Here is a 15,357-nt window from a genome sequence, read left to right as displayed (position 1 = left end):
TTATTTTTTAAGTGGTGAAGTATATTTGTCGCCATTTGGGTGCTTTCTGTTAAAAGAAAGATATCTATGTAGTCCTTTTCATAGCTTGGTTAAAGCCCAGATTTCATATCCTTCAATTCTATAATTACTCAACAAGGATAGCTGGTTATCTAAACTGGTGAGTATAATTTTCAGATTAATTTAATAAGAAACATCTGAGCTCCTCAAAACATTTATCATATTGATGTTTTACAATAAGTACAAAAATTATATTCCAGTTGAGAAAAAACAGTGATTTATTTTTAATATATTTTATTGATTTTTTACAAAGAGGAAGGGAGAGGGATGGAGAGTTAGAAACATCGATGAGATAGAAACATCCATCAGCTGCCTCCTGCACACCCCCTACTGGAAATGTGCCCACAACCAAGGTACATGCCCTTGACCGGAATCGAACCTGGGACCCTTCATTCCACAAGCTGATGCTCTATCCACTGAGCCAAACCAGTCAGGGCAAACAGTGATTTTTAAATGTAAAATTTATCTAATGTGTTTTATCCTTGTGAAAAGCACATGTATTTTTTTTAAATATATATTTTATTGATTTTTTACAGAGAGGAAGGGAGAGGGATAGAGAGTTAGAAACATCGATGAGAGAGAAACATTGATCAGCTGCCTCCTGCACACTCCCCACTGGGGATGTGCCTGCAACCAAGGTACATGCCCTTGACTGGAATCGAACCTGGTAGGACCACATGTATTTTTTTAATATATATTTTTATTGATTTCAGAGAGGAAGGGAGAGGGAGAGATAGACATCAATGAGGAGAGAGAATCATTGATCACACACTGCACACCCCACACTGGGGATCAAGCCCACAAACGGCATATGCCCTGACCAGGAATTTAATGATGGTGACCTCCTGGTTCATAGGTCAACGACGCTCAACCACCAAGCCACACCAGTCAGGCAGCACATATATTGTTTAAACTGAGTAATGAGATACTAAAGAAACAGGATTAACATGTAAATCCTTGTATATCAGTTTTGGCAGTATAAAAGTTTTTCAAGGAAATATTCTGAAGTGCAGGGTAGCCTTTTCCCTCTGTTTGCTTCCCAAATAGTGTATATATTATTTTTTCCGTTTAAAACATGAAAGATGAACTCTCATTTTTCTTTCAGCTATGGCCGATGTCCTTGGTGATAGCGGAAGCTCTGGGCTCGTTACCTCTGAAAGTCCTGTCATCTCTGAACGTAGGCTTGACCAGGAAATAGCAGTGAATTTAGAAGAAGATCATGAAATAGAAGTTGATGCACTAAAAGAAAGTGTTGACTTACCAGAAGAAAAGCCTCCAATTTCTGACGATTCTCCTGATACTCAAAAAGTTCATGTAAAAAATTTTAATTTTTTCATTCTCTGTCGGTCTTTCTGTTTTGAGTTAGGTTTTAAGCCATAGTTCTAACCTAATGTATTCATTTATTTGATTGTTATATAAAAACCTCTTTATAAAGATAGGTGTTTCAAGATATTTTGTGGCCTGTAAAAGAATACATCCTTTAAGTAAGAAATTATTTTTCTGAACCAAAGCCAAAAGGCTGTGTTAAAGAATTCACAATTTTAACAGTTTAATTTTTGCTTAGTATCTGGTTCAAATGGAAGTCCTTTTAGCCATAAGAAAGCACATCCTGGCTACTCCAAAGACAAGTATGACATTGAAACTATTTAGAGCATATATTTGAAAATAATTGAATATAGTTAAATAGATTTTTTTCCCCATGCATACTTATGGGAGAATTGACAGATATACTCCAGGAAGGATTTATTTTTTTCTTGGTACTTAATATGACCTTTGGTTTCTAAAAATTCCAATTCTCTCCTATTATTGACAGGCAACTTTTATATGATAATTGAATTTAAGAAGGGAGAAAAGCAACTATTTTAATTATTTATAGAAATTTGGTTGTACAGTATTTGGAAAGTTTCTTAACTCGTGAAATGTCATGGTTGTCCATATTCACTGTGAAATAGATGGACAACGTCCCTATTCCTTTAGCGGGGAGGCGAAAAACTCGTGGGCATGGTGTTAGTGGGCATCCTCATTTCTGCGTATTTCCAGTCTGTCATCCCATTGAATGTTTGGGGAATGGGGAATGTCATTGTCTAGGTGGGTGGTAATGTTCTACCTCTTGGTCAGGAGATCTCTCTGTTACTTTCTACCTCCTCCTTTTTCTCCCCTTCCCTTACCAAAAGGTAAATGCAAGGACCATTCCTTCTTCCACCAAACCCTTGCAGGAGAGGGACTGAACTTGAAAGCCTTAGGAATTTCATGGTTTATGCAGCCCCAGCAAAGGGAAGAGGATTGAGTCTAGCCCAAGGGAGCTTATGTAGGTGAACTCTTCTTCAACCTTATGGGGATCATGCTGTTGAGAAGTGTGGCTAGCTAGGTAATTTGGGGATTATCATTAAAACACAGTTTGGGGGTTATTTCTTTTTCTCCAATTAATTTTTTCTTGGGTGAGAACAGAGTAAGTCCTTAATTCTTCTCACAATTATTAGCATCATAATAATTTCAAGGTTTTGTTAATTAAAACTCTTTTTTAGCCAGGGAAATGTGGGTGTCTACTTTAATTCCAATCAGAATCTCAAGATCTTTTATTGTCTAGTTATTTTGACTAAGAAAGTCTGATTGCTTAAGTGGGTATTTTATAAAGTAAATCCATAAGTAGATGCCATGTCAAAAGTAGTTTATATTTAAAATTCATACATCAAGGGTGAAATGGTCATTTAAAAACATTATGTATCAAGTTTAAATAAATATATATATATATATATATATAAATTCTTTAACCAGTCTCTTATTTTTAATTCATTTTAGGTAATTGAAAATGAAAAGCTTGAAGTTCAAGACTCAGGACAAGAGGCTAAGAATCTTTCATTTAATGAGTATCCCTCAGGAACTCTTAAGCTTCAGTATAATTTTGAGACCATAGAGCAGCAGTTCTGTGACTTGCCTGATAGTAAGGACTCTGCTGAGTGTGGTGACATTGCTGAAGTAGATGGGGAACTTTTTGTGGCTCAGAGCAACTTCACCTTGATATTGGAAGGTGAAGAGGAAGCTGAGACAGGTGATTCTGCAGCATCTAATGTGCTAGCTAAAGCAGCTAACACAGTAACTGATTCAAAACATGTACACACTGGGGAAAACGATGACCATGGACATGTTGCAAACTTGCCATCTATCATAACTAATGAACAGGAGTCCCAAAAGACAGAGGCCTTACCGTATGTGCCTGAACCAATTAAAGCAGCAGTAGCAGAAAATGTCATTAAAGACACGAGAAGTAAAGACATTACTTCAGATACAATGGAACAGTCCATTCATGAAAACATACCTTTAATAAGCCAAAAGGTAAGGAGTTCCACCAAGTCAGTCAAATCTACATTGAAGACTGCTCAGGAAGCAAGTACAGTGACTATGAATGTTAGCCAAGTTAATGACATGACTCCATCCAGACCTCGAACCAGACGACAACGGACCCAAAGCCTGGATGTGAAGTCAGTGCAACAGGAAGAGTCAGCAGATGCTGCTCCTCCTGAGACGCTAGGCCTCTCGGTTAGAAAGAAAGCTAGGAAAACAAAAGAAACGTCGGCGGCTTCGGAAAGTGCCTTTCCTAGTGTCAAAGAACCATCTCAGACCCAGCAAATACCTCAACATGCTCTTACTCCTAAGAGAGGAAGGAGAAAGAAAGACACATCAGAGAGTCTTAATTCTGTGGAACAAGAATTACAGGTTACTCCAGGTCGGGTATTAAGAAGTTCAAGATCTCAGTTGTTGGAACCAGCAACCACAGAAACTTCTCTTAGAAAAGAAGTTAAGCTTTCGTCTGTTACAAAAAAGACTCCTAAAAGAGTGAAAAAATCTGTAGAAAATCAGGAAAGTGTTGAAATTGTAAATGATCTAAAAACCAGTAAAGAAGCAAGTCCTCGCATAAGTAACAAAAGATTGAGACCTGCTAATTTAGAGACTTCTGAAAATACAGGACACGAGCAAGATGGGAAGTTCAGTGAACAGCCGCCGCCTGTCCAAGGGAGTAAAAGGGTTACAAAGAGAGACATTAAGGCACCAGGTGTTAGAGAAGACTCTAAACTTGATTCATCTCCTTTGACTCTTCGAGCAGAAGGTGATATACCTGCTACGCCTAGGAAACGTGGTAGACCAAGGAAAATTCATCCTTCACTAGATGTGGGATCCGAGGCTGTGAAGGAAGAGGACAGTCCTAAGAAGAGCAGAGTTCAGAAGAGATCTGCGAGAAACACCCCAGCTAAAAGTGAAAATACTGGGGTTGGAAAACCAACTTTAGAAAAATCAGTTTTAGTGCCAAATGAGGAACTTGTTACAGTGATGAGTTCTAAGAAAAAGATTACAAAAAGGATTGAAAATCAAAGCCAAAAACGTTCATTACGCTCAATACCTGAAAAATACATAGATGAAGACGTGGCGCAGAAGGAACCCACGGACCGAGAAGAACAATTACTTGCCAAAACGCCTGTGACGCAGTTTTCCCGGAGCACGAGGACTAGGTCTAGCAAGGCCATTTTACTGCCAGACTTTTCTGCACCAGAAAATGAGTCTTTATTTTCTCCTGTGTCAAAGGTTTCAAGGAAAGATAAAGGTATGTTTATTTCTAGTCAAAGTATAATTTTCATTTTATGCAGTCTTCAGTTTCAAATTGTTTTAAGCATGATTTGAGTTGATACAGACTGTAATTGATTTTGGGGGGGTTTTGTTTTGTTAATCCTCACCTGAGGATATTTTTCCATTGATTTTCAGGGAGCGTGGAAGAGAGAGGGAAAGACAGAGAGAAACATCAATGAGAAAGACACACCGATTGGTTGCCTCTGGCCCAGGCCTGCAACCAACGTACATGCCCTTGACTGGAATCGAACCTGGGACCCCCTTTGGTCCGCAGGCTCTATCCACTGAGCCAAACCAGCTAGGGTTGATTATTTCTTCTAAAGATGATTTGTTGTTACAGGGAATCCCTCTCCTTCCAAAACAATTTTGATCTTTTAATAGTAAAATTTAAAGATTTTCTATTTTAAAGTTTATTTTCAGATTTAAGAATTTTCTGGTTCATCATAACCTTTTAAATCCTATAGCTCACTTGACTTGGGTTTAATTTTTTAGAACAAAATCATTTCTCTTTATTATGCTCGTATAAGCTAAGTAACTTAATTTTAGTTTCTTGTTTTATTAAACTTTTTTAAACGGCTGCATGTATTTTTAACATCAGTGAACACCCTATTATGGTTTCCTGATGCCGTGAGGAAGGCCAAGAGGAAGATAAGCCATTTAGAAATCTGTAAACTCATATCTTCAGCATTCAGTATGCAAAAACTGCTTTAAATATTTGAATTTTTTTTTTTGCCGAAACCGGTTTGGCTCAGTGGATAGAGCGTCGGCCTGCGGACTGAGGGGTCCCGGGTTCGATTCCGGTCAAGGGCATGTACCTGGGTTGCGGGCACATCCCCAGTGGGAGATGTGCAGGAGGCGGCTGGTCGATGTTTCTCTCCCATTGATGTTTCTAACTATTTCTCTCCCTTCCTCTCTGTAAAAAATCAATAAAATATATTAAAAAAAGAAATTTGAATTTTTGAGAAAGGAGACTTTTCTAAAAAATTGTATTTATGCACTCATTCGTTATATTTCTATAGCCTGAGTCCAGGAAATGGCCCTTTGCCATAGAATTGCTTATTAGTTCTAAAAATGATTTGAAGTTGTAGCAGGTCCTCCTCCCCAAATTATTTTAATTTTTAATTTTGGCAGTACTATATACAATTCAGTTTCTTCATGGTATTATGAAAATGTGGTTATGCATATATTTTGCATGGAGGAGAATGAAAGGACAAAATGTGAGAGTTTAGCTAACTTATTAAGGCTGCTATGTTCAAGTTAAAATGAAAAAACTACAGCAGTGAGCGTGGCAGAAGAATATTAACATAATTCTTTCATACTTTCCTCGTGACAAACAAAAATTGCAAGTTATTTTGGTATAGTATGGCAAATATATTAATACCTCTGATCTTTTGTTATCTTTACATAGTCATCTTCTATCATTTTCTGTAATAAAAATAATACATGCCTGCCATAGAAAATTAGAATTTAAACGTAGATACTCTAGCCACCCAGAGTACCACTACCCACTGCTCACATTTTCTTATATATCCTTTCAGTTACTGATGTGTGTGTGTGTGTGTGTATATATATATATATTTTTTTCTTTTTTTAAGAAAACCAATAAACTATGGCATATGTGTATGTTTTGCTTCCTTTCCCACTTATTTCATGAGTATTTTCAGATACTCTTCTCTAAACCCTGAGTGAACGTGGTTTTTGTATTTTTTTTGGTTTGGTTCATACACAGTGATAGAGTCCATGTGTGGCATTTCATCTCCCTCGTGTGCCACAGGCTGCTTAACCATCTCCTGTTAGGTGTTTGAGTTTTCAGGTCTCCTGGTAGTCAGTCCAGTATTATCAACAGGTGCCGTTAGGATGAAATGATTCAGTGACAGATGAGGAATCTGGGCTGGGGTCTCTCGTTTCTGCCACGTCCTAGTGAGGCAGAAAGGTATTGGGCCTTTCTGAACCTTGTTTCCTCGCCGTTGCAGGGAAGGTGGGAATGCTGCCCTACAGGGCGCGTGTGAGTACTCAGGACTTAGCAGTTACACCCTTGGGTGCAGTCTCCACTCTGCTTGGACCTGAGAGGATAGTTGCTAGAGTAGACTCTTAAGAACATCTCTCTCCCCTGTGCCTGTTTAATTGTATTTTTAAAGCTCCTTTAGGGAGGGATAGGAGGTTCAGAGAAGAGTGAATACAGAAATATTAGATTAGAAATTAATTTAGGTTACAGTTGAAAGCTGGAGGCTGTACTCCAGTGAAACCTGTCAAAGAATTTTATTTAGATGTGTCTTATAGCTAAAACAATGCGAAACTTGACATTTTAATACATTTTCTCCAATTTTCGTTACTCATCTGATATTTAAGAAGGATCTGTTTATATGCCTGAGGCTATAGTACGGGATACATTTTATCAATTTGATTCTCACTAAAACCCACTTAAGTATTTGAGGAAATTCAAGTTCAGTAAGTCTGAGCGCCCCATCACCCAGGTAGTGAGTAGTGGTGTCTCGGAGCAGACTCCTGGCTGGTGAGAGCCCATTGTTTTCATGGTCCAGGAGTGCCTGGCTTGCATAGCTTAGTGGTTGAGTATCCTACCTATGGACCAAGAGGTTCAATTCCTGGTCAGGGCACATGCCCAGGTTCGGGCTCTGTCCCCAGTGGGGGACATGCAGGAGGCAGTCCATCAGTGATTCTCTCTCATCATTGATGTTCCTACCTCTCTCTCCCACTCCCTTCTTTTCTGAAATTTCTCTGTCATTTCTCTCTGGGCACTAAGTTATGGTACTAGTGTTTTCTGTTTGGTCATGTTTATATCTGTCTAATGCCCATACTTACTTTAAGTTTTTACCAAAAAAGTATATGCTTATATAAAGTGAAGTAGTTACAGTGCTGTTGTTCTGCCTTTCTTTAGCTGTAAAAGTAGAAGCTCCTGAACAGCTGAAAGAATTAATCTCAGACTTATCTTCCCCATTTGTCCTCTCGCCTCCGGCTCTGAGGACCAGGCGGAAGGATGTGTCTCAGACACCCCAGCTTGCGCAGGAACTGGTAAGGAGTGTATGCTTTTATCCGTATGCTTGTTTAAGCCTGCCCTTTTTTTCCTTTTTTTTTTTTTTTTTTTTTTAGCAATGGCTTTTAAATAAACTTTTTAAATTTTTTTTAACATATTTTATTGATTTTTTTACATAGAGGAAGGGGGAGGGATAGAGAGTTAGAAACATTGATGAGAGAGAAACATCAATCAGCTGCCTCCTGCACACTCCCTACTGGGGATATGCCTGCAACCAAGGTACATGCCCCTGACCAGAATCGAACCTGGGACCCTTCAGGCTGCAGGCTGAGGCTCTATCCACTGACCCAAACCGGTTAGAGCTAAATAAACTTTTTTGAAAAAAAAAAAAAAAAAGCATACATTCGCCCTAACCAGATAGAGCGTCGGCCTGTGTACTCAAGGGTCCCAGGTTCGATTCCAGTCACAGGCATGTACCTTGGTTGCGGGCACATCCCCAGTATAGGGTGTGCAGGAGGCAGCTGATCAATGTTTCTAACTCTTTATCCCTCTCCCTTCCTCTTTGTGAAAAATCAATAAAATATATTTAAAAATTAAATTAAATTAAATTAAAAAGAGCATACATTTTTATTAACATCCCAAAATTGCCTTTTGTACACTTTCAGACCCTACATTTAAGAAAGATTGTGGTGTATCACTGGCAGCTGCAGTATGAATTACCAATTAGGGGAAAGGTTTTAAATTTTAGTGTCTCATCAGAATTACCTGGATGTGTTTATTTAAAAAGTGTAAGTCCCTGAACCCCTGGCATGTCATACACAGACCACACTTGCAGACAGTGTTTCAGAGGTGATTCCTCACCTAATTACACACAACCCTAAAACACGCATATTTCAGGGATTTGAGTATGAGACCCTTACATTTGCCAATAAAATTCAAAAGCATTTTTATTGATTATCTGCCGTTATCCAGCTACCGTGCAAGGACAGACTTAGACAAAAATAATTCAGGCAAATTCCTTGTCTCTCAGGAGTTCAGTTTAATTGAAGAGGCAAAAGCACAATTATTTTCTAGCATGATCAGAGTCACTTCTACCCAAATACCCCAGTGAAAGAAGGTAAAGGGGACAAGCATTCTTGGCAGAGATAACAGCAGGTGGCAAAGGCATGAAGCATGACAGTGCATTGGGGGGAATCCGTTTGCACATTAACAAATAGCTATGGGGGGGGGGGGGTTGTTATTTGCATTTAAAAATATATATTTTTATTGATTTCAGAGAGGAAGGGAGAGAGATAGAAACATCAATGATGAGAGAGAAGCACGAATGGGCTACCTCCAGCACACCCCACACTGGGGATTGAGCCCTCAACCTGGGCATGTGCCCTGACTGGGAATCAAGCCATGACCTTTTGGTTCATAGGTCCACACTCAACCACCGAGCCATGCTGGCCAGGCTAGCCCTGTGCATATTTTAAGTTGTTTCTATGAAAAATGAATTGTGGTGAGGAAAAAATGGTCTCTGGCGGTCCAGTTCTTATGAGATGATGAGAGCCTGGCTTTGGACCGACATTGGGAACAAAAGGGCAGTGAACAATGGAAACATTCAAAACATGAAACTGGGTAGACGGATAATTGTGTGTGAGGATGAGGGATAAAAAGCATTCTTAGATGATAGTTTTCAAAAAAAATCCTATATAATAAAAGGCTAATATGCAAATCAACCACTATGACATGCACTGACCACCAGGGGGCAGACGCCCAACACAGGAGCTGCCCCCTGGTGGTCAGTGCGCTCCCACAGGGGAAGTGCCGCTCAGCCAGAAGCTGGGCCCATGGCTGGCAAGCGCAGTGGTGGTGGCGGGAGCCTCCCTGAGGGCTCCCAGACTTCAAGAGGATGCAGGCCGGGCTGAGGGCCTCCCCCCTCCTCCCCCTGCCCAGTGCATGAATTTCATGCACCGGGCCTCTAGTGAGTTCGTATGAGACTTGCTGAGTTTGAATTCATTAGGACTGTTTGACTAAATTCCTTGATGTAGTAAATAACTTTATTTAAATTTAGATTTCGAATGTTTAACTACTAAAGATTTAACTTTTTAAAATTTCAACTCTTAGGAAGTTGATGCTGTGGGACAGCAAAGAGTGAAAAGAATGAGGACTGGAAAAACAAAACAAGCAAGCAGGTACGGCCTTTCCTATGCTGTGGTTTTATGTTCTGTTACTTAATATGGGATGTGAGGAGAGTCAGTTTAAACTAGGAAGTCACGCTCATTAGACAAGGGTCATTCTTAGGGTCGTTTACAAGCACTGGCTCCTTGCAGCTGTTTGACTTCACGGTGGTTTTCTTTATCATGTGAAAGCCACTCATCCTCCTTAAAGAAGCAGTTTAATACCAGTGAGTCTTTGATTTTGCATGGGAGTGAGATGTTTTACATTTTCTTTAGTAAAAATAGATGGCTATTAGTAAAAAGTAAATAAAGATCCTGTGATTATTTCACTAATAGCTATATAACTTTACCCATGGGGAAATTACTCCATTTCAGATATATTTGTTACATGGTATTTTATTTATGCTGTGCTTTGACATCATTGAATTCTAGAAAAGTAAAGTAACCCATTTTATCTTACTTTAAAAATGAATTTAATGAGTCTTTTGACTATAATAACAACACTGTTTACACATAAATTGGCTTTGTATGTATGTGGAAAACTACTTCATACTGTTATGAGAATATCTACATAATTGCTCATTGCTGCTGTTTGAGAATTGCTTTCTTCATGGGCCTGCGGGGCTTTTATTCCATGGACTGACTGCTGGGACTGGGTCCGTCTCTATAACCCAGCAGTATTTATTCGGACAGATGCAACATTAAAGAACATGCAGTAGTGATGCTTTTGCATACTCAGATTAAAAAGAGAAATTTCTGTCATGTGACACTTTAACTGCCTCTAATTAGCTTATGTGAGTTAAAGCTTCACTTCGCTTCTCTTATGAAATGAAAGCACCAGGAAAAGGTCATCCCTAAGGTTTCTTCTCCTGTATCGAGAAGCCAGTTGTGGTTTATACTATGGTGTATTTCTTCTTACTGGAATGGTATCTTCTTTTCAGAACCACAGAGAAAGACAGTTGGTCACCTCCTCCCGTAGAGATTAAGCTCATTTCTCCCTTGGCAACCCCAGCTGAGAGAGTGAGGAGCAAGCCGCGGAGAGCCATCGAGGAGACGGGGAAAGCTCCGGGGAGGAACAGGAAGAGACCGTCTTCCTTCCCAAAACAAATTGTCCGCAGAAAAATGCTGTAACTGTTTTCAAGTTTTATTGTACACCTGTTTGTAAAGTCACCAGAATTATGTGGATTATTAAAAATCACCTAATTTGGAAGACAGTAATTTATATAAATTGTAAATTTTTGTAAACAGAAGGTCTTCCATAAGTAAAATCACTCCACATGGAGTATGATTCTTTTAGTGGAGGCATTTTATCCCTATTTTATATGAAGACTTCAGACATTTATATAATATGTAAATATGGCTTATATTAGAATGTTAAATAAAGTACACACTTCATAGGAGTTTGTGTCGGTTAGATTTTTGAGAGGAATTTGTTTTAGTGGTGATTTTATACGCTAGCAGGCATGGGGCCCATGTCTTTCTCTACAGTTAAAAGTATTAAACCAGTCATAAAGTGAGGACAACTGAACTGCTGAGTTTTTTAAGTTGCTGTTTTATAATTTATGCACTTTTGCTTCTGTGATTAAGATTTCTAATAAAGTATTTGGGGGGGTGTGGTTGCTATGTTCAAGTTGAATTATGGGCATGTAATTTTGCCACTTTTTTGTAGTTTAACAAATTTTATGTATTCTACCTCAGATGAGTAACTTTCTAAGTAATGCATTGGTTAAATGTAATGCTGGTATTTCTTGTTCAGCAGGCTTAAAGGCTATTATTTTTAAAGTCTCTAAATTATTCAGAGACTAATTATCCAGGTTAGATTGACCGGTTCACTGCTCACTAGCAACTTCTTAAAAGGGTTTGAGAAGCAGGGGATGTAAAAAAATCTCTCCCATGGATATTCATTGTACCTTGTGTGCAGCTGATATTGATAGAACGTGAAGTCTGAGAAATTTTATTATTGCTTTGAAGGAGCTTGCTACTGAATCACAGAAATCCCTTAATATTCAGGTTTTTAAACTGGCAGATTCTCACAGGACAGGACCTCAGGCACAGACCATTGAGGATGGGAAAGTGTGTGAGTAGATGTGGGAAAAGGAAAGAAAAACAACACTGTTCTCTTTGTATGACTGTGCAGTTACGTGGTGATACCTGGTGTAGGCTGTAAAATTCATCCATAAGTGAGTGTTGTAAAATAATTTATAAGAGGCAATGGATAGTGTGTAATGAATGGACCATTAATAATTGATTGTCTAGAAGCAAATTGCTTTTGTTGGCTAAACTTTCAGTGTTAAGCATAAGGAGTGTGCTTTCTATGTTATTTTTCTACCAAATGGCCGTACGAATAACGGGAGGATGATGCAGATGCCTACACCAAGTACTGGCAGCGGAAGTAGCCGTGCGCGTGCGCCTTTCAGTCACTCAGTGATCAGTGTTGCCTTGCCTTGTCGGAAATTGGACTATGACATATTTTATTTTTAAAATTTTAGTTATCAACCTTGTATTTAAGCTGCTTGTCATTTATGGAATAGTAAACTTATTTAAATGAACTTGTTAAATGAGTAATTTAAAGATCTAAATAATTCAGTAAACACTTAATTTCATCCTTTGCACAAGTAGCACAATAAAAAAATTGACAAGAGAAATGTACTGTCAAGTTAATAATTTTTAAAGCCATGCAGTTTGGTAAATATAGACATGTGGTGTCTATCGGTAATAAACGTACTTTTTTCCCTCAACAGTAGACCGTAAGCAAACGAATTGCCAAATCTGAATGAACTGTTTTATAGAGGCATTTATGTATAAATGTGTTTTTATAACTTTTTGTAAAAACTGTTGCTACATTTTAGGATAAAATATGGGTTAGACTCATTCTAAGACCTTGTAGCAATAGTTTGTCTTGGATTACCAATGCATTAGCTATTTACAGTAATTCTGAACAGTCAACCCATTTAGCAAACTTGACAGTCCCTGTGGGTGAACGCTGTAAGAGACGGGCTTTGGAGGGAAACCCTTTGTTCCCAGTAGCTGGCAGCTTTACGTCTGGTTTATGTGCAGCAGGTGCACGTGGTGCTAAGGTAGATCGGCAGTCTCCGCACCCAGAGAAAGGTCGGGTGGAGCTGTGCCTCGACAGAGCTCGATTTCCTAGAGCCAGAGCGTTGGAGATGAGCACAGGGGAAAATAAGATTTGGAGGGGGGTTTGCTGAGACCCCCCTCCTCCCCACAGGCTTGTTTGGCAGTAACGGATCCTGAACGGGATAGAATGTACTGACCTTACAGAGGTCTTTCCCACTTGTGCAACCTGCTCCTTTCCCCTGGTCCAGCAAGACTAGTACAAGACATCTGCACATTTCCAGCTTGTACCAGTTCTGCCCTTGGCATTCATCCATGTCGCAGAAAACAATCCAGCAGCCAGGCAGGTGTGTAATTAGGTAACTAAAAATGTCCAAGAACTGACTTGTGGTCAATGAATTAAATGTCCCTCCCCCCCAAAAAAGGAAGTAAAATGGTTTTATATCCTAACCAATCAACGCAATGAAAGTAGCTATTTCGGGGTTTACTTCTCACTGGCTTTTAATATTACTAGAGTAGCCACAAGTTTTAAACCAAAGGATGTAGAAGCAGACAGACAGTTACATATTTAGTCTTTAAGACCCCTCTTCAAAAAGATTGCACCTCATTCAAGTCCACCGCCCAAGTGGGTGAGCGTAAGCTAGAATGGTAGCAAGGTGCGACGAGGAGGAACTGGAGGTGATTTGAGGGTAGGTGGTTAGCGATCACACCTGGACAGCTTTCCGAGGCGACCAGGACTCAGACTGTGTATGAAGTTAGGAAGTAGGCAATCTCCATTGTGGGATCAGAGAACCAACTTTTTGAGACTTTGTTATAAGAGGCAATATGTTCTCAGCTTTTGAAGTCAGAGGAACATGAATTCAAAACCTGACTTTCTCCCTTACCCACCTTGTAGCCTTGAGCAAGATTTTAAGATCTCTGAGCCTGTTTCCTTAAGTGCAAAATGGATACGTCACAGATTGTTATAAAAATGAGATGAAATAGTGTATAAATCAGTGAGCACAGTGCCTGACAAGTACTCTTAATATCAGCTGTTACAGGTGGTTTTTTCATCGTAATCTCTTCAAGGGTTTGAGATATAACTCGCATTTCATGCAAATCTCTCACCTGAAGTGTACAGTGTTTACTAGTATGTTCATGGACATAGATTTCAACAGTACACTGTAGAACATTTCTTCACCTCAACGAAAGGGGTGCCCTCTAGCTATCATCCTATTCCCCCAGCCCTAAGCAACCATTGATTGGTCTGTCTGTATGCTGAAGTCTTTTGTTCTTTTTGATACTATTAGAACAGTTTTCTGGGTTTTAGTTTCAGATTGTTCATTTTGAGTGTAATTACAGTTGGTTTTTGTATATCAATCTTGTATCTTGCAACCCCACTCTACTCATTTATTCTGATGTATTTAGTGGGTCCTCTAGGACTTTCCTTATTCAAGATGATGTCATCTGCAAATAGAGGTATTTTACTTCCTTTCTCTGCATGCCAGTGCCCTGGCTAGAGCCTCCAATACAATATTGAATAGAAGTGTCAAGAGTAGAAATCTCTGCCCTCTTCCTGACCTTTGGGGTCATATTCAGTCTTGACCATTAAGTATGATACTAGTTATGAGTGTGTCCATAGGTGGCGTTTATCAGATTGTTTCATTATAGTCCTAATTTGTTGACTATCATGAAAAGTACTTGAGAGGAGCGGTGGCTTCTGGTTTCCAGTCTTGATACCATGTGTCACATGGTCATTGTGAGGACACCCAGGATTGGTTGGGTGCAGTAAGGTGTAAAGAGACCGGAACTTGCCACACGGAGCCACATGCGACAGCATCAAGGTCAGGGAAGGTGTGAGGCTCAAGGAGTACACGGCCCACCATCTTCGTTTAGTTTCTGTAGGAAGGAATGGGCGGGCACAGGCAGTTTTGAGCAATTAGAGGATTGGATAGTTTGCGTAATTTCGGGGGCTCTAGGCTGTGGGGGTGGCCTCGAGTTGTCAGGTGCCTGCCTGGGGTGTGATGTAGGGGAGAGGGATACTGGCCTGTGTTGGTGGACGTTAGGTGTCTGGGACATGGACGTTGGATTTGTTGGTTTGCATGAAAGGCAAGTGGTTTTCTATCTCTAGGAATTCATTAGCCCTTGAGGGGCAGTGTCTATGCCCCAGGATGTCAAAACATCATAAAATATAGAAAATAAAAAAACAATATAGTCACTTTTGCATGTTAAGCCCAACTAGGGTCTCTAGGATAAATCCCACTTGGTCATAGTGTTAATTCTTTTTATATGTTGCTGGATTTAGTTTGTTAATTTGCTGAGTATTCGTGCATCCATATTCATATGAGAGATTGGCCTGTATTTTCTTGTAACGTCTCTGGATTTGATACCAGGGTAATAGCGAAAGTCCTCTGGTTACGTCAGAGATCCTTTCCTACAGCAACGCAACTCGATTTTCACCGCAAGTCGGAACCC

At 39.5% G+C, this 15,357-nt stretch overlaps 1 protein-coding gene across 1 annotated transcript in view; it reads left to right on the top strand.

Annotated features, from left to right (window-relative positions):
• AHCTF1 (AT-hook containing transcription factor 1) overlaps nucleotides 1-12,476 on the top strand; it is a 74,562-nt gene extending 62,086 nt beyond the window's left edge. The window contains exons 32-36 of the mRNA XM_081114444.1: nucleotides 1,163-1,371; nucleotides 2,857-4,654; nucleotides 7,574-7,707; nucleotides 9,779-9,846; nucleotides 10,773-12,476. Coding sequence (XP_080970570.1) covers nucleotides 1,163-1,371; nucleotides 2,857-4,654; nucleotides 7,574-7,707; nucleotides 9,779-9,846; nucleotides 10,773-10,962 — 2,399 coding nt within the window. The 3' untranslated portion in view covers nucleotides 10,963-12,476. The remainder of the gene's footprint in view (nucleotides 1-1,162; nucleotides 1,372-2,856; nucleotides 4,655-7,573; nucleotides 7,708-9,778; nucleotides 9,847-10,772) is intronic.
• The last annotated feature ends 2,881 nt before the right edge of the window (nucleotides 12,477-15,357 follow it).

This window comes from Myotis nattereri (assembly GCF_964212035.1).
Source record: "Myotis nattereri genome assembly, chromosome: 20".
NCBI lineage: Eukaryota > Metazoa > Chordata > Mammalia > Chiroptera > Vespertilionidae > Myotis > Myotis nattereri.
Note: the sequence above shows the minus strand (reverse complement) of the source record. Positions and strands in the feature narration are given on the sequence as shown.